At 38.1% G+C, this 19,760-nt stretch overlaps 1 protein-coding gene across 1 annotated transcript in view; it reads right to left on the minus strand.

Moving 5' to 3' along the window:
- Positions 1–18,095, minus strand: part of TYR (tyrosinase) — a 108,296-nt gene extending 90,201 nt beyond the window's left edge. The window contains exons 1-2 of the mRNA XM_036860937.1: positions 17,161–18,095; positions 966–1,182 (exon numbers count right to left, since the gene is read on the minus strand). Of these exons, the coding sequence (XP_036716832.1) occupies positions 966–1,182; positions 17,161–17,979 (1,036 nt within the window). The 5' untranslated portion in view covers positions 17,980–18,095. The remainder of the gene's footprint in view (positions 1–965; positions 1,183–17,160) is intronic.
- Positions 18,096–19,760: the final 1,665 nt, after the last annotated feature.

Consider the following 19,760-nt stretch of genomic DNA (forward strand, 5'->3'; position numbering starts at 1 on the left):
AAGAGTTTTTAGGAGGTGGAATGTCTAGTGTTAAATTTTGAGTTATCTGCCTTGCCAGAATTGGTCCCCTATGTCTCCCCAGAACTCAGATTAAACCTGTAACTTGAGTGAATATTCCTATTTTTTGTTTGTTTGTAGGTTTGTTTCCATAATGAAAATTGAGGTGGCAGAGATGGGTTTCATGACTGGGTCAGCGCTGACCAGAGAAGAATGAACAGGTGCTGAAGGGAAGATGCAAGTAAAGTTGAAAGCTTTTCAGGAGAAGTAGGTAGGCCTCAGAAGAGACTATGAGAAGGAATCTCTGACGAAACACAGAAATCTTGAGGGATAACGGGATGGGGCCTTAACCTTACATGGGGATTTTACCCTTATTATAGTTAAAAGAACAGACTTGTCTCAAAGAGGCTAGCATTCAGAATATTTTATTTTTTCTTTTCTTTTCTTTTCTTTATTTATTTTCTTACTAGCTCACCTGTTTATTGTAGAAGGATGTAACCCAGGAACAGCCAGATGGAAGAGATGCAGAGGGCAAGGTGCAAGCTACAGAATATCTTAAACTAGATAAAAATACTAAAAGTTAGAAAAATATGATAGGTCCACAGTCCTATATCTATAATTCCAAAATACAAAAAGGTCAAAAAATGTATTATTTTGTTTGGCGCCAATAATTTTTTAGTGGAAAACCTGACTTTATTCTCCATTAGGCTGCCTCTTGTCTCAATTTATTGACCTGGTGGGTACCTTCATACATTTTGCTGAAGAGTTATTCCTGTTTCAGATTATGTGTGCCCCCCACACTCTCCTAGGGTTATCGGTCATATATATATACACATGCCACATGCCCTTACTCAACTCAGAAAATTCTGAATTCTCAAACACTTCTGGACCCAGGATTTTGGATAAGAGATTATAAACATGAATTCAGAAAAAAAGAAAACTTAAATGAGTGGATAAAAGGGGATTACCTTCCAGTGTATTTCTAAAGCTGAAGTTGGCAGCTTTGTCCATGGAACCCGATTCATACTGGGTCAAACTCAGGCAAAATTCCACATCAGCTGAGGAGGGGAGCCTTGGGGTCCTGGCTTTGTCGTGGTTTCCAGGATTGCGCAGTATCGGTCCCTCGGACGTCCCATTGCATAAAGCGTGACGGCTGTTGTACTCCTCCAATTGGCTGCAGATGACCTGCACAAAACACCTTTATGTTAAAGGGGTGTTGCCTCCACTTCTAAGTCAAAGGGGGAAGGTAGGGAGGTTGAGGTTCCTGATTACCATATTTGGATTTCTAATTATCAGGAGATTAATGTTTTAAAGTAAATTGTTGAAGGAAGCAGCTTTCTGAGGGTTGCAGAATAACCCATGAATGTTAAAATTCAGAACAGAGTTCTAGTCTTGCATCTACCACTTGAGAAAATAAATTAAATTACATAGGTCTCATCTAGCAAATGGGGATAATAATAACTACTTCATATAATTGTTGTCAAACATTTATTTGGTGGGAAAATTAATTTGACAATCATCTGTTAAATATCCATTGTGTGACTTTCATATGCCCTTGAAGCTAGCCATGGCCCAGTGTTTAGGTCTGTACCCTCTTCTTTTATTTCTCTCTGTATCTTCTTCTTTGGCTCTGACGACCAGTTTCATGGCTTACAGGCCACTATATGATAAGAACTTCCTAATTCCTATCTGAAGTCCAAAAGCACTCCTCTGAACTCTAACCCTGTATATCCATCTCCAACTTCATATTTCAATGTTATCTCACAGGCATCTCAAATGGAACACTTAAAAATCAAAAATTTGTTCCTTTGTAATAGCCTATAAGGGAAAAGAACCTGAATAAAAAAAGATATATAGGTATGTATAACTGAATCACTTTGCTGTACACCTGAAACTAACACAGTAGATAAAGTGGTTGTTTGTCAAACTTGTAAATCAACTATACTTTAATTTAAAAAATTAATTAAAAAAAGAATTTTTAAAATAAAAAAACTTAAAATAAAAAGATTAAAAAAAAATTGTTCCTCTCCCTCTATTTCCTATCACATCAACTATCCTGCAGCTTAAACCAGAAGCCCATGAATCTTCATTTTTAAGCCAGAGATTGTTACCATTTGTATTTTGTTCCCCTTTATCTTTCACATTAAAACCATCAGCCAATCTTGTCAATTCTGCCTCCAGAATACATCTTGAATCTTTATTTGTTTACAAATTCTGTGATCCAACTGCTGAAGTCAGACTGGCTACTCTTCTCTGGGCATCACTCATGCTTCTCCATCCCACATCTTTGTTCTTGCCTAAGCGTGTTCACTCCTTGCCATTTATCTGATATTCTACCTAAACTTCAAGGCCAAACCAATATTCTGAAAAAAACAGACATTGTCAACTCTGACTTAAAAAGTAAATCAAAAGGGTCCAACTCTAAAATATGAAGAAATTTTAGAAATCCTTCACCAAATTATTTTGCTTACAGTTTCACTTATATGTAGGCAGAAGACTGAACTATGATAAAATTATTTGACTAAATAAGTCAAAAGGAGCTCTTTCAATAAATATGAAATAAAAATGCTAAGTGATTTAAAAAAACATTATAATTTAACTGGCAGATTTTTTTCTCAGTGGTTTATAAGTTAATTCTTCATCTTAAAATCATTGATGCCGGGCTTCCCTGGTGGCGCAGTGGTTGAGAGTCTGCCTGCCAATGCAGGGGACACGGGTTCGAGCCCTGGTCTGGGAAGGTCCCACATGCCGCGGAGCAACTAGGCCTGTGAGCCACAACTACTGAGCCTGCGCGTCCGGAGCCTGTGATCCGCAACAAGAGAGGCCATGATAGTGAGAGGCCCGCGTACCGCGATGAAGAGTGGCCCCCGCTTGCCACAACTAGAGAAAGCCCTCGCACAGAAGCGAAGACCCAACATAGCCAAAAATAAATAATAAATAAAAATAAATAAATTTAAAAAAAATCATTGATGCCTTAGGTTCCATGATGGCAATTAAGCAGGTAAGCAAGATATCAGCCTTAAACAAAAGCATAAAATGCAGGAGAGGCCACACTGCCATCCGTGACTGTTCACCGTGGGCACTTAGTTTGTAGGAGGCCTGTGCCCACTGAGTAGATAGTGGTTGTTTGTCAAACTCAAACTTGACTCATTTTAATCTCCCTTGATAAACAGTCAGTATCACTTCCTTTAAAAAAATAGTAATCTCCATGAGGATAACTTTCTTTTTTTCGTTACTGTTTATTCCTAGAATCTATAATAGAGGCTCTATAACAATTTGATGGGAGAATAAACAAGTCAATGGATGAACCAGTGAATCTTCAACTACCAACACGTGTTGCACATCGTTTTTAGCCAGTCCTGTTACTGATACCAACATTTGCCCTAGAAGATACTTCCAAAAATATATCGTTTGTATTAAATATATACTGAGGCCCCACTCTCAATAGGGAAGGCATCTCTGTGTACATTTTTTTCAATTCACAAATGACCTTGTAGGTTTATATGATTTTATCCCTATTTTAATGACGAGGAAACTGAGTGTGGAAGAGTATAAAAGGCTAGTAGGATCTAAAACCCTGTATTATGATTAATAATTTTATGGGCAACAGGCAAGGCACATGGAACAATATTTTAAAAGTGAAGTCTTCTTGGTCAACTGCTTGCACCACAGTTAGGAATAATTAAAACAATCCTATCAGTCTCCTGCTCCAGTGAGTTGGCAATCTATAAGAATGTAAAAGCAAATTAAATCACCATCAGATGGAACTGAATGAGCCTTGCCCCCCCGGGAATGGCTGCCACTGTGTTATACAACAGACACTTAGAGAAGTTTTTAATTTCTGGTCACTAAGATATCATTTATGAATTGAAGGGTTGTGTGTTGGAAAAGAATTAGTTTCCAAAGTCATGTAGGTGTGGGCTTCAACTCTGGCTCAGCTACTTACTAGCAATGGGGCAATGAGTATATTATTTAGGCTTGCTGAGTCTCAATTTCTTCAACTGTAATATGAAATAATAAATATTACATATTAATGTATAATTTATTATATTTATTATTATTATATTAATAAAATAATAAAATGCAGTTTCTGGCTCAACAGATGTCAGTTTCTTCATACTTCATGACATTCCTCAATCCTTTTACCCATGCATAATTGAGAACTTGAATTGTTGGGTGACTTGTCTAAGGTCATATGATGTTCAGAGCCAGGACTAGAACATTAATCCACAGTCCTCCTGACTCCAAAGCTACATCCAGTAGATTTATGACTGCCTGTAAATGGCTTAGGGATGGTTGAATAAAGCTAACTTAACTTTTGCACTGAGTGTAATATATTGGATTCCTTTAAAATGTCGATTAACTAGACATCACAGCAGGGATATAGATGAAATCATTGTCATTCCTGTTTGAATAATAAACCATATCAGGATATTTTCAAAAGATCCTACTGCCTAAAAGACTCCTACAGCAGGCTCAGTTAAATTAGAGAGGATTGAATGAAACTATTTTTGCTGAAATGCCAACAGCCAAGTGGCTAAATGTTCAGATGACAATGTATTAGTAACAAGGAAGAAATCTATCCCAGTTCCAGAAATAATTTGAAAAACTTAATCTCAAATTATTGTTTTTATATTTGATACAGAAGGAGAGGCAGGGTAGGAGAAAGTGTTATCACTATGGTTATCATGGAGATTGCAGTCAGACATGGTTTCCAAATTGAGGAAATTACTTAAGCTCTCTGAATATCAAGGTTTTTCATCTGTAAATGGGGGCTATAACAACTTTTTATGAAGGATCAAATAATTTTACCCAAGTAAAGCATTTAGTATATAGTGCCAGGTACAGAGTGTTTAATAATGGCAGCTATTATATTATTATTGAATACAAGACCATTGGGCAGGCCACCAAATTGTTAACCCTGACTCTGTAACACTGGATGAATAGTCATTATTATAATAACTGTCATCAATATATCATGTAAAGATATATTATGATAATTTCCATACATGGAACTCAAAGAATATGTCAGATACTAAACTAGTCATTTTACATTAACAGATTTCATTGAATCCCTTTACTATAATGCTTTAAGATATGTTATTCTAATTTTAAAGAAAAAAAGGTCTCAGAATAATTAAGTAACTTGTCCAGGATTTTGTAGCTAAGTAAGTTACAAAAGTCATGTTTTTATGACTCAAAAGACTATACCCTTTCCACTGCATTATTCTACTTTCCATTCCATTTAGTATTTTCATCAACACAAAAAACACACATATATGATAACTGCACCCCATTTTTTTCTGTTGAGAAAAAAAACAAAGGTCAAAGATTCCAAATAACTTGTCCTATAACATCTGGTAAGTAGCAGAGGTAGAATCTGGTAAGTGGCAGAAGTCTTCTGATGAGGAATTTGTTCTTTTTCTGTTTCAACACAGGTGACTTATAACATATGATTTGGGGGAAACAGATCAAGCTGTCCCAAGTCAAATGAAAAAAGGGAGATATAGAAAGAAGAAACAGATGTATTAATGGAGAAAGTGAACTTAGTGTTCTCTTAAACATAAAGAAATAGCAACAAACAACCAGCTATTAAAAGCTTTAGGAGCGGGATCTTGGGGCAAGATGGCGGAAGAGTAAGACGCGGAAATCACCTTCCTTCCCACAGATACATTAGAAATACACCTACACGTGGAACAGCTCCTACAGAACACCCACTGAACGCTGGCAGAAAACGTCAGACCTCCCAAAAGGCAAGAAACTCCCCACGTACCTGGGTAAGGCAAAAGAAAAAAGAAATAACAGAGACAAAAGAATAGGGACGGCCCCTGCACCAGTGGGAGGGAGCTGTGAAGGAGGAAAGATTTCCACACACTAGGAAGCCCCTTCGCGGGTGGAGACTGCGGGTGGCGGAGGGGGGAAGCTTCGGAGCCACGGAGGAGAGCGCAGCCACAGGGGTGCGGAGGGCAAAGCGGAGAGGTTCCCGCACAGAGGCTCGGCGCCGAGCAGCACTCACCAGCCCGAGAGGTTTGTCTGCTCCCCCGCCGGGGCGGGCGGGGCTGGGAGCTGAGGCTTGGGCTTCGGTCGGATCGCAGGGAGAGGACTGGGGTTGGCGGAGTGAACACAGCCTGAAGGGGCTAGTGCGTCACGGCTAGCCGGGAGGGAGTCTGGGAAAAAGTCTGGACCTGCCGAAGAGGCAAGAGACTTTTTCTTGCCTCTTTGTTTCCTGGTGCGCGAGGAGAGGGGATTCAGAGCGCCGCCTAAACGAGCTCCAGAGACGCGAGCCGCGGCTATCAGCGCGCACCCCAGAGATGGGCAGGAGACGCTAAGGCTGCTGCTGCCACCACCAAGAAGCCTGTGTGCAAGCACAGGTCACTCACTATCCACACCTCCCCTCCCGGGAGCCTGTTTAGTCCGCCACTGCCAGGCTCCCGAAATCCGGGGACAACTTCCCCGGGAGAACGCACGGCGCGCCTCAGGCTGGTGCAGCGTCATGCCGGCCGCTGCCGCCGCAGGCCCGCCCCGCATACATACCCCTCCCTCCCCGCATACATACCCCTCCCTCCCCCGGCCTGAGTAAGCCAGAGCCCCCGAAGCAGCTGCTCCTTTAACCCCGTCCTGTGTGAGCGAAGAACACACGCCCTCAGGCGACCTACACGCAGAGGCAGGTCCAAATCCAAAGCTGAACCCCGGGAGCTGTGCGAACAAAGAAGAGAAAGGGAAATTTCTCCCAGCAGCCTCAGGAGCAGCTGATTAAATTTGCACAGTCAACTTGATGTGCCTGCATCTGTGGAATACCTGAATAGACAATGAATCATCCCAAATTCAGGAGGTGGACTTTGGGAGCAGGATATATTAATTTTTCCCCTTTTCCTTTTTTTGTGAGTGTATATGTGTATGCTTCTAGGTGAGATTTTGTCTGTATAGCTTTGCTTTCACCATTTGGCCTAGGGTTTGGTCCGTCCGTTTTTTTTTTTTTTACTTAAAAATTTTTTTTTCTTAATAAATTTTTCCTTATTTTTTATTTTAAAAAATTAAAAAACTTTTTTCTAAATAAGTTTTTTATTTTAAAAAAATTAAATATTTGTTTTCTTAATAAATTTTTTCTTAATAATTTTTTCTTATTTTTTATTATAAATAATAAATGTATTTTTTTAATTTAAAAAATTTTTTTCTTAATAAATTTTTTCTTAATAATTTTTTTCTTATCTTTTATTATAATAGCTTTATTTTATATTATTTTATCCTCTTTCTTTCTTTCTTTCTATTTTTTCTCCCTTTTATTCTGAGCCGTGTGGATGAAAGGCTCTTGGTGCTCCAGCCAGGCATCAGGGCTGTGCCTCTGAGGTGGGAGAACCAACTTCAGGACACTGGTCCACAAGAGACCTCCCAGCTCCACGTAATACCAAACGGGGAAAATCTCTCAGAGATCTCTATCTCAACATCAAGACCCAGCTTCACTCAACGACCAGCAAGCTACAGTGCTGGACACCCTATGCCAAACAACTAGCAAGACAGGAACACAGCCCCATCCATTAGCAAAGAGGCTGCCTAAAATCATAATAAGGCCACAGACACCCAAAAACACACCACCAGACGTGGACGTGCCCACCAGAAAGACAAGATCCAACCTCATCCACCAGAACACAGGCACTAGTCCCCTCCACCAGGAAGCCTACACAACCCACTGAATGAACCTTAGCCACTGGGGACAGATACCAAAAACAACGGGAACTACGAACCTGCAGCCTGTGAAAAGGAGACCCCAAACACAGTAAGATAAGCAAAATGAGAAGACAGAAAAACACACAGCACATGAAGGAGCAGGATCAAAACACACCAGACCTAACAAATGAAGAGGAAATAGGCAGTCTACCTGAAAAAGAATTCAGAATAATAATAGTAAAGATGATCCAAAATCTTGGAAATAGAATAGACAAAATGCAAGAAACATTTAACAAGGACGTAGAAGAACTAAAGAGGAACCAAGCAACGATGAAAAACACAATAAATGAAATTAAAAATACTCTAGAAGGGATCAATAGCAGAATAACTGAGGCAGAAGAACGGATAAGTGACCTGGAAGATAAAATAGTGGAAATAACTACTGCAGAGCAGAATAAAGAAAAGAATGAAAACAACTGAGGACAGTCTCAGAGACCTCTGGGACAACATTAAACGCACCAACATTTGAATTATAGGGGTCCCAGAAGAAGAAGAGGAAAAGAAAGGGACTGAGAAAATATTTGAAGAGATTATAGTTGAAAACTTCCCTAACATGGGAAAGGAAATAGTTAATCAAGCCCAGGAAGCACACAGAGTCCCATACAGGATAAATCCAAGGAGAAACACGCCAAGACACATATTAATCAAACTATCAAATATTAAATATAAATTAAACATATTAAAAGCAGCAAGGGAAAAACAACAAATAACACACAAGGGAATCCCCATAAGGTTAACAGCTGATCTTTCAGCAGAAACTCTGCAAGCCAGAAGGGAGTGGCAGGATATATTTAAAGTGATGAAGGAGAAAAACCTACAGCCAAGATTACTCTACCCAGCAAGGATCTCATTCAGATTCGATGGAGAAATTAAAACCTTTAGAGACAAGCAAAAGCTGAGAGAGTTCAGCACCACCAAACCAGCTTTACAACAAATGCTAAAGGAACTTCTCTAGGCAAGAAACACAAGAGAAGGAAAACACCTACAATAACAAACCCAAAACATTTAAGAAAATGGGAATAGGAACATACATATCGATAATAACCTTATATGTAAATGGATTAAATGCTCCCATCAAAAGACACAGACTGGCTGAATGGATACAAAAACAAGACCCATATATATGCTGTCTACAAGAGACCCACTTCAGACCTAAGGACACATACAGACTGAAAGTGAGGGGATGGAAAACGATATTCCATGCAAATGGAAATCAAAAGAAAGCTGGAGTAGCAATTCTCATATCAGACAAAATAGACTTTAAAATAAAGACTATTACAAGAGACAAAGAAGGACACTATATAATGATCAAGGGATCAATCCAAGAAGAAGGTATAACAATTGTAAATATTTATGCACCCAACATAGGAGCACCTCAATACATAAGGCAAATACTAACAGCCATAAAAGGGGAAATCGACAGGAACACAATCATAGTAGGGGATTTTAACACCCCACTTTCACCAATGGACAGATCATCCAAAATGAAAATAAATAAGGAAACACAAGCTTTAAATGATACATTAAACAAGATGGACTTAATTGATATTTATAGGACATTCCACCCAAAAACAACAGAATACACATTTTTCTCAAGTGCTCATGAAACATTCTCCAGGATAGATCATATCTTGGGTCACAAATCAAGCCTTGGTAAATTTAAGAAAATTGAAATCGTATCAAGTATCTTTTCCAACCACAACGCTATGAGACTAGATATCAATTACAGGAAAAGATCTGTAAAAAATACAAGCACATGGAGGCTACACAATACACTACTTAATAACGAAGTGATGACTGAAGAGATCAAAGGGGCAATCAAAAAATACCTAGAAACAAAGGACAATGGAGACATGACGACCCAAAACCTATGGGATGCAGCAAAAGCAGTTCTAAGAGGGAAGTTTATAGCAATACAAGCCTACCTCAAGAAACGGGAAACATCTCGAATAAACAACCTAACCTTGCACCTAAAGCAATTAGAGAAAGAAGAACACAAAAACCCCAAAGCTAGCAGAAGGAAAGAAATCATAAATATCAGATCAGAAATAAATGAAAAAAAATGAAGGAGACAATAGCAAAGATCAATAAAACTAAAAGCTGTTTCTTTGAGAAGATAAACAAAATTGATAAACCATTAGCCAGACTCATGAAGAGAAAGAGGGAGAAGACTCAAATCAATAGAATTAGAAATGAAAAAGGAGAAGTAACCACTGACACTGCAGAAATACAAACGATCATGAGAGATTACTACAAGCAACTCTATGCCAATAAAATGGACAACCTGGAAGAAATGGACAAATTCTTAGAAATGCACAACCTGCCAAGACTGAACCAGGAAGAAATAGAAAATATATACAGACCAATCACAAGCACTGAAATTGAAACTGGGATTAAAAATCTTCCAACAAACAAAAGCCCAGGACCACATGGCTTCACAGGCGAATTCTATCAAACATTTAGAGAAGAGCTGACACCTATCCTTCTCAAACTCTTCCAAAATATTGCAGAGGGAGGAACACTCCCCAACTCATTCTACGAGGCCACCATCACCCTGATAACAAAACCAGACAAAGATGTCACAAAGAAAGAAAACTACAGGCCAATATCACTGATGAACATAGATGCAAAAATCCTCAACAAAATACTAGCAAACAGAATCCAACAGCACATTAAAAGGATCATACACCATGATCAAGTGGAGTTCATTCCAGGAATGCAAAGATTCTTCAATATATGCAAATCAATCAACGTGATATGTCATATTAACAAATTGAAGGAGAAAAACCATATGATCATCTCAATAGATGCAGAGAAAGCTTTCGACAAAATTCAACACCCATTTATGATAAAAGCCCTGCAGAAAGTAGGCATAGAGGGAACTTTCCTCAACATAATAAAGGCCATATATGACAAACCCACAGCCAACATTGTCCTCAATGGTGAAAAACTGAAACCATTTCCACTAAGATCAGGAACAAGACAAGGTTGCCCACTCTCACCACTATTATTCAACATAGTTTAGAAGTCTTAGCCACAGCAATCAGAGAAGAAAAAGAAATAAAAGTAATCCAAATCGGAAAAGAAGAAGTAAAGCTGTCACTGTTTGAAGATGACATGATACTATACATAAAGAATCCTAAAGATGCTACCAGAAAACTACTAGAGCTAATCAATGAATTTGGTAAAGTAGCAGGATACAAAATTAATGCACAGAAACCTCTGGCATTCCTCTACACTAACGATGAAAAATCTGAAAGTGAAATTAAGAAAACACTCCCGTTTACCATTGCAACAAAAAGAATAAAATACCTAGGAATAAACCTACCTAAGGAGACAAAAGACCTGTATGCAGAAAATTATAAGACACTGATGAAAGAAATTAAAGATGATACAAATAGATGGAGAGATATACCATGTTCTTGGATTGGAAGAATCAACATTGTGAAAATGACTCTACTACCCAAAGCAATCTACAGATTCAATGCAATCCGTATCAAACTACCACTGGCATTTTTCACAGAACTAGAACAGAAAATTTCACAATTTGTATGGAAACACAAAAGACCCCGAATAGCCAAAGCAATCTTGAAAACGAAAAATGGAGCTGGAGTAATCAGGCTCCCTGACTTCAGACTTTATTACAAAGCTACAGTAATCAAGACAGTTTGGTACTGGCACAAAAACAGAAACATAGATCAATGGAACAGGATAGAAAGCCCAGAGATAAACCCACACACATATGGTCACCTTATCTTTGATAAAGGAGGCAAGCATATACAGTGGAGAAAAGACAGCCTCTTCAATAAGTGGTGCTGGGAAAACTGGACAGGTACATGTAAAAGTATGAAATTAGAACACTCCCTAACACCATACACAAAAATAAACTCAAAATGGATTAAAGACCTAAATGTAAGGCCAGACACTATCAAACTCTTAGAGGAAAACATAGGCAGAACACTCTATGACATAAATCACAGCAAGATCCTTTTTGACCCACCTCCTAGAGAAATGGAAATAAAAACACAAATAAACAAATGGGACCTAATGAAACTTAAAAGCTTTTGCACAACAAAGGAAACCATAAACAAGACCAAAAGACAACCTTCAGAATGGGAGAAAATATTTGCAAACGAAGCAACTGACAAAGGATTAATCTCCAAGATTTACAAGCAGCTCATGCAGCTCAATTACAAAAAAACAAACAACCCAATCCAAAAATGGGCAGAAGACCTAAATAGACATTTCTCCAAAGAAGATATACAGATTGCCAACAGACACATGAAAGAATGCTCAACATCATTAATCATTAGAGAAATGCAAATCAAAACTACAATGAGATATCATCTCACACATCACACATTCTGATGATGGTCAGAATGGCCATCATCAAAACATCTAGAAACAATAAATGCTGGAGAGGGTGTGGAGAAAAGGGAACACTCTTGCACTGTTGGTGGGAATGTAAATTGATACAGCCACTATGGAGAACAGTATGGAGGTTCCTTAAGAAACTAAAAATAGAACTACCATACGACCCAGCAATCCCACTACTGGGCATATACCCTGAGAAAACCATAATTCAAAAAGAGTCATGCACCACAATGTTCGTTACAGCACTATTTACAATAGCCAGGACATGGAAGCAACCTAAGTGTCCATCAACAGATGAATGGATAAAGAAGATGTGGCACATATATACAATGGAATGTTACTCAGCCATAAAAAGAAACGAAACTGAGTTATTTGTAGTGAGGTGGATGGAGTTAGAGTCTGTCATACAGAGTGAAGTAAGTCAGAAAGAGAAAAACAAATACAGTATGCTAACACATATATATGGAATCTAAGGAAAAAGAAAAAAAAAAGGTCATGAAGAACCTAGTGGCAAGACGGGAATAAAGACACAGACCTACTAGAGAATGGACTTGAGGATATGGGGAGGGGGCAGGGTAAGATGTGACAGGGTGAGAGAGTGGCATGGACATATATACACTACCAAATGTAAAATAGATAGCTAGTGGGTAGCAACCGCATAGCACAGGGAGATCAGCTCTCTGTGCTTTGTGACCACCTAGAGGGGTGGGATAGGGAGGGTGGGAGGGAGGGAGATGCAAGAGGGAAGACATATGGGAACATATGTATATGTATAACTGATTCACTTTGTTATAAAGCAGAAACTAACACACCATTGTAAAGCAATTATACTCCAATAAAGATGTTAAAAAAAAAAAAGCTTTAGGAGCAAAACTTCTATCATGACATTAGTGGTTTAGCTAAATAAAAATGTAAACCCGATGACATTCCACAGAATCTTTTTCATAAAGAAAAAAGAGAAGCTGTTAATTCACTGAGCTGTTGCCATGGTTACCTAAACCCATGACTCTCTGCTGAAATGTAACTTTTTTTTCTTCCTACTGTTTGCTTCCATGTGATATGCTTTTCACCTGATGAGTGAATTCCCTGGTCACACTTCACTCATGCCTATCATCTTGGAAAAGTTTTTTCTCTTTATTTTGATCCATCATGACAGCTACCCTTTCCTTCTTACGGCTAGCTTATCTGCTGCTTGCATAACATTGGATCTAACTGTGTTGAGCACAGGTATTTGTACTTTAATGTTCACCCCCCACCTCCAAAAATAATGGACTGCTTTAATTGACGACAAACATGCTTCTAGTTTAAAAGCTCTTGGCATTAAACAAACCAAAAAATAAAGGAACAAATATACAAAAAAAGCATGTGAATTCTGAATATAGGCTTTCTATGAAAACTAACATTAAGCACATAATTTTTAATATATTATTTTATTGAATAAAAAACCTTATCAGTAAATATTATTAATCTCACTTAAGTAACACTCAGGTTGTAACTTGCCTGATCTTCTCTATGTGTGCTTTCATTTTTTGCATGCACACACACACACACACACACACACACACACACATAAGCCTAGAGAGAGCTACACAAAATGTTTTATTCCAGACAATAAGTTACTGCTTATTTTGGCATAATTGTGTCCTTGGCCTTGGGGATCCAGTGCTATAAATTATGGCTTAATGTTCTAGAAATCTAGCTATGTCTAGGCAGAGTTTAATTTTTTATGTGTGTTAGCACTGGAGCTAACACTTCTATGATTTTCAATTTTGTTCAATTCAACATATATTGACAAAGCCCATTCCATGTATATATTATGTTCCTGACTCTGTGGACATAAAGATAAATTAGAAATGGTTTCTACATTGGAGCAGATGGCAGTCTGTTAGACAAAGATAGGTTTGAAAACAATTACATGTATTGAAGAATTATAGGTACTATGATATAAATCTGTACAAAGTATAATGATAGTGCAAAAGGGTGAAGGTCAATTCTACCTGAGTAAGGGATGTGGATAAATAAATGTCTAATGGAATAATTTCACTCTAACATGAATGAAAAGGACTACATCAGAATATCTGCCCCAGTTGTCTGTGCAACTGAATTTTAAGGGAGTTAAAGTGACTACAAGTCAGAATTTACATCCATAAATCAGTGGCTTGTTTATCCCTTCCAAGCCTAAATGGCTCCTTAAAAATAGGAAACAACATGGTTAACTTGAAATAGCATTGGAGTCAAAGGCACTGGGGTTTAGTCCTCAGCTGTGTGACCTTAGACAAATCATCCTAGCTTTCAGGGTCTCACTATCTTCTTTTACAGAATGTAGGCAGTACACTACACACTACTGAAGGTCTCTTAGCTCAGAGTTAATAAATCTTATGAGTTAATAAATCTAAAAACTCTATTTTTGTGTGTGTCAAGTAAAAGATATCTGAAATTAAGGAAAAGCAGGAGGCTTTGTACCTAAGGGGCTGAGTCTAACTACTTAAGAAGATATTAATGAACTCACCAAGTCTGGAAGATATTTGGTCTCATCATCTCGCGTAAAACAGTCTAGTTCTTGATTTGAGTGTTCAATTCAGGCAAAAGCATTTAAACTAGTGGTGTGTTTATTATAGAACCCGAGTTTGTAAAGTGAAAGAGATACCAAAACAATTTCCATATTAATTAAATCAATGATTCTTAGTGGGGGCTGTGCATTAGCATTACAGTAGAAGTTTTTAAAAATACAGACGCTTGGACTTCACAGTGGACCCCCTGACTATGATTTTCTGGCAGAGGGTAGATGGGTGGAGCACATGCAATTTTTTAAGCTCCTGTGTGATTTAGAAGATACTGAGAACTGCTGAATTAAGTCAATATAAATAACTGATCTTCATTTTTAAAGGACTTTAACCAGAGATGCTCTGCAAAGGAATAGAAACAGCCAACTAGAATTGGGTTTGACTGTCACCTCACACAATGACACCACTCACGGTAGGTGAACGTAAATGTTCACTCATTTCACCTTCCTTATTTAAATCGTCGTTTGCTCATTTTTCTTCAGTGGTCTTTGTCCTCTGTATTTCCTAATCTTATTTTTACCACCAGTTACTACACAGTAGTTTAATCATAGAACAATATCGAATCTAATGTTGTAGCAATTTCAACTTAGTGTTTACCTACTAGACCCAAAAAGTTTTATTTAGAAGTAAAACTGGACACAATTGTAAAGGAGAAAAAAAACAGAAAAAAATGTCCACTCAATAATCAATAAATGAATAGAAAAAATTAGAAACATAATTTAGGTACTTCCAAGAAGCCTACATCTAATGTAATTAATATCAATTAGTATTTGCCTATTAAGCTTCAGTGTGGATGTTGTAATTTTTTGGTAATTTAGATAATCCTCCAGTTTTTCTGGGTCAAGAAAAGCAATTAAGGAAAGCATTATAACTGACTGAAAATCCCGCATCCAAGCTTAACCGTATTTTAAGCAATAACGGAGGATGTGAGAGTTAGATGAGAGTTTTGCACTTTATAGATTAACGTAGGAGGTCTGAAGACTTATTGAAATAGATTTTTTTTTTTGAAGCAGAATTTTTCCAGCCTTTCCTGCACAAATACACTCCTTTCTCTTGGTAAACAGCTGACATTAGTGACACAAGACATTACAGTGGTCATTTTCAATGAGCTTCAATAGGCTCTATTTGGAAGGTGTGTGAACTTAGTGCAGGGGGGCGGATGGGAAGCCATCCACATTTCAAAATTGCAGAGCGCCGGGTAAGAATGCAAGATTCTTCCCATCTCATTTAAATATTGGGGTTTAGTTCCATAAAGCACTGCTAGTCAAAAGTGCTGTATTAGAAATGTTTGGAATACAGGCAGAAAAACATTCCTTCCACCTATGGTTTTAAAATGATAAATAATTAAAAGCATGTTTCTTTGGCTACATTTTGCCCCTAATCCAGAGTGAAAAAAATCAGAATAGGAGAAACAGAAATTAAACTTCAAAATAACAATCCCTTATCTTGTACCTCAAAAGTTTGCACATATTTTGGAAAAAATTATAATTTCTTCTGCATCTTATTGAAAAAAGTGAGGTAGGATGGCCAGATCCTTTAGACATCATAGCAAACATGTCCTTGGAAATATTGGGTTGGCCAAAAAGTTTGTTCAGGTTGTTCCATAAGATGTTACAGAAAAACCCGAATGAACTTTTTGACCAACCCAATATTATAGGGTTGTCATGCAGCCAGGCTATCTGAGAACAAATCTTGTCTCTGCTACTTACTAGTTCTGCGATCTTGTGCAAGTTACCTAATGTCTTTATACCTCAGGTTGGTTTTTTAAAATCTTTGAGATGGGGAATGATTAGTAAGAGTATTAAATGAATTAAGACACATAAACACAACAGGGGCTCATACATGCTAATTGATTGATGAATATTAGCTATTTTCATTATTTACCTGTTTGAGCCTCAGGGTCTTCATATATTTTTTTAAAAGAAAATTTAATCTAAGTCATATTCCCCAAATTTTGCTGATGGTGATAATCACCATAGACATTTAGTAAATGAGGTCTTCCCAGGACCCTCCTTTGAAGATTCTTATCAATGGGATTCCTGGGATAAGGATAGGAATTTGTATTTTTAATTTGTACAATGTATAAATTTTATTGTGAAGAAAATTTCAGAAACATTGACCTAAATCATTTATTTACCTAATCATCTAAGTATTCATTCATCCATTGGTTCAACAGATACTTCATGAGCTCTTACCATTTGCCAGGTACCATCCCAGCTGCTAGGAGATACAGTGATGAACCAGGTACTTTTTATTCATTAGATTTTAGGAACCAAGTAGAGGATATTAGACAAATAACCACACAAATCTCTTTGGAACTACAATTGTGAAGTGTGCTATAAAGGGAAAATACAAGGTATGTTGAGAGCTCTTGACAGGGAAAATTTTCTAGGCTTGGCAGGAGATGGAGAGATGGGAAAGGTGTTTATGAAGATCTTCCAGAAGAAGTGATTGCTATGGTTCTTTTATGCTCTGATATTATATGTCCAGCACATCTTACCTGCCAAGAGGAGAAGAAGGATGCTGGGCTGAGTAGATTAGGGTTTGCAGGGTTGCGCCCTCCCATGTACTCATCTGTGCAAACGTCACAATTTTCTGCATCTCGCCAATCCCAGTATGGAATAGTGAAGTTCTCATCCCTTGTCAGCTTCTGGATTTCTTTTTCCCACAGCAGCAAGAAGAGTCTATGCCAAGGCAGGAAACCTGGTGCTTCATGAGCAAAATCAATGTCTCTCCAGATTTCAGAGCCCCCAAGTAGTGCGTCCCTTGACACATAATAATGCATCCAGACAAAGAGGTCATAAACGTTGATGTCATTAAACAGAGGTGTTGACCCATTATTCATTTGGTCATAGGTGCCTGTGGGGATGACATAGTCTGGGCTGGTAGTATGTTTCGCTAAAGTGAGGTAGGCAAGAAATTTGTTCTTCTCTGGGACACTCAAATCAAAGATGTTTTTTCTCACTAAAAGTCGCCTCTCTGTGCAGGTGGGTCCCCAAAAGCCAAACTTACAATTTCCGCAATTGAATCCCATGAAGTTGCCAAAGCACTGGCAGGTCCGATTATAAAAGACGGAGGGCCAAGACTCCCGGTCGTCCACCCCTGAGAAGGGGAACTGAGGTCCAAGTGGTGCCTTGGACAGAATGATGTCCTGACAGGAACCCCGGCTTGAAAGCTGGCCACAGGGACTCCCGTCACCCTCCCATGGTGGGCAGCATTCCTTCTCCATCAGGTTCTTAGAGGAGGTACAGGCTCGAGGGAAATGGCCAGCAGAGGTCTGGAAAGTCCACAGCAGGCAGTACAAAGCAGTCAGGAGCATTCTTCCTCTAGTTCTCACAAGGTCTGCCTGAGCTGGTTAATTGAGCCACACACTTCTCTTTCCAGCTACCCCTTCAGTGACTATCACATGCTTTGGCTAAGACCTATATAATACCACTCCCACCTCCAGCATCAAACACTCTCAGTCTTTATCTTAAGCTTTCATCTTCTGAAACCCACATGACTAACTTTTCCTTGGAGTTGGCATGTATCCCACCAGTGGGATAGGCCTATGTTAAAGTGAGAAACACTATTCACCATTAATAGTTTAATTCTTATGGTTAGGATAATAATACCACTTGATCTAAATAAACCCAGTTAATTGACTATAAAATTAGTGATGCTTTACATTTGCAAATGAGAAGCCATGTCAGGAATAGAGCTTCTTTTATTAAGAAAAGTCAAGCAGTGTTAGAGATTTTGGGTGCAAGATGGTTTGTTTCTCAAAGACCGTATATAGGCCACAGCATTGGTAGAATTTGTCTTTGCAGAAAGAGACACTTTTCAGAGCCTAGAGATTATTTCTTATATCTGAAGGTTATTTATTTTATACAAAGTATCAGAAGAAAATTTTTTTTCTGATACATTTCCTGATTATCTTGATGCTAGCTGCTTGCTTGCTGTCTAATCACTCATTTTCTGACTATTATTAATAAGAGGTCACTTTGATAGCCGGGTGGTCTGCTTTATTTTAGAAACATTTACTAGTGAATATTCCAAAGGAAACTCTTTTTTTTTAATTGAAGTATAGTTGATTGTCAATATTATATTATTTTCAGGTGTACAACATAGTGATTCAATATTTTTATAGATTATACTCCACGTAAAGTTATTATAAAATATTGGCTATATTACCTGTGCTGTACAATATATCTTTCTGGTTTATTTATTTTATATATAGTAATTTGTATTTTTCTTATTTTAATGCTATAACGATCTTGTTTAGCCCATAAGTTCTGGAAATTAGGAATTCATTTGAAATTTTGTTTGCAATATGGTCTTGCAAAGGAGTTCTCAATGTAGTGAGTGAATAAGGACTGATATATTCATTCAACAAATATTTATTGATCATGCAAATTTTTTCAAGATTTTTTTCTCTGTGTGTATAGTGAGCTAGATAAATTGAAATGCATCGATAAAAATATTATTTTACCACTACACCAGTTTTCAAATGAGTAGTATAGAGAATAAGCACATCAGACTTTTAATGGAGGGACATATTTGTGAACTGAGGATACTGGAAAGGACTGCATAATTTTGGATAATAGTATGCAAATTTTAATATGGGAGTACCCCTTGAGCCAAACCTTGAAGGATAGACATAAGTTGGAAAGACAAATGAGAATGGAGACAATACTTCAGGCAGGGGAAACTGTAGAGAGGTGAGAGCTGTACTTCATCTGCTGAGTTGGAGCATTGGCTTCAGATACGCCCCCATGCTATAGGGAATTAAACCTGGGCCCAATCCATGGAGGGGCTTAAAAATCAAGTGGTTTGTACTAAGGTGAGTTGAAGAGTTACAGGATGAGAGTAGTCAAGTCAAAGTTGCCCCTGTGAGACTTCCTTCCTTATCCTGCTCCATACTTAAAGCTGGTGGTCCCCGGAACTTGAGGAACAAGTGAGAGAAAGTGAAAGCTCTGAGGAAAGCAGCAGTGTCTGCAGTCTTAGCTGTAGGGATCCAGGGAAGGTCATCGCTACATGTGATGCTGGAATGTCAGCCTTTCTGCTCTCTACCCATTCTGCTGGAATTTTTCTCATTATTTAGAAGAAACATCGTCTCCT

The sequence above is a fragment of the Balaenoptera musculus genome, chromosome 8 (genome assembly GCF_009873245.2).
Source record: "Balaenoptera musculus isolate JJ_BM4_2016_0621 chromosome 8, mBalMus1.pri.v3, whole genome shotgun sequence".
Taxonomy (NCBI): Eukaryota; Metazoa; Chordata; class Mammalia; order Artiodactyla; family Balaenopteridae; genus Balaenoptera; species Balaenoptera musculus.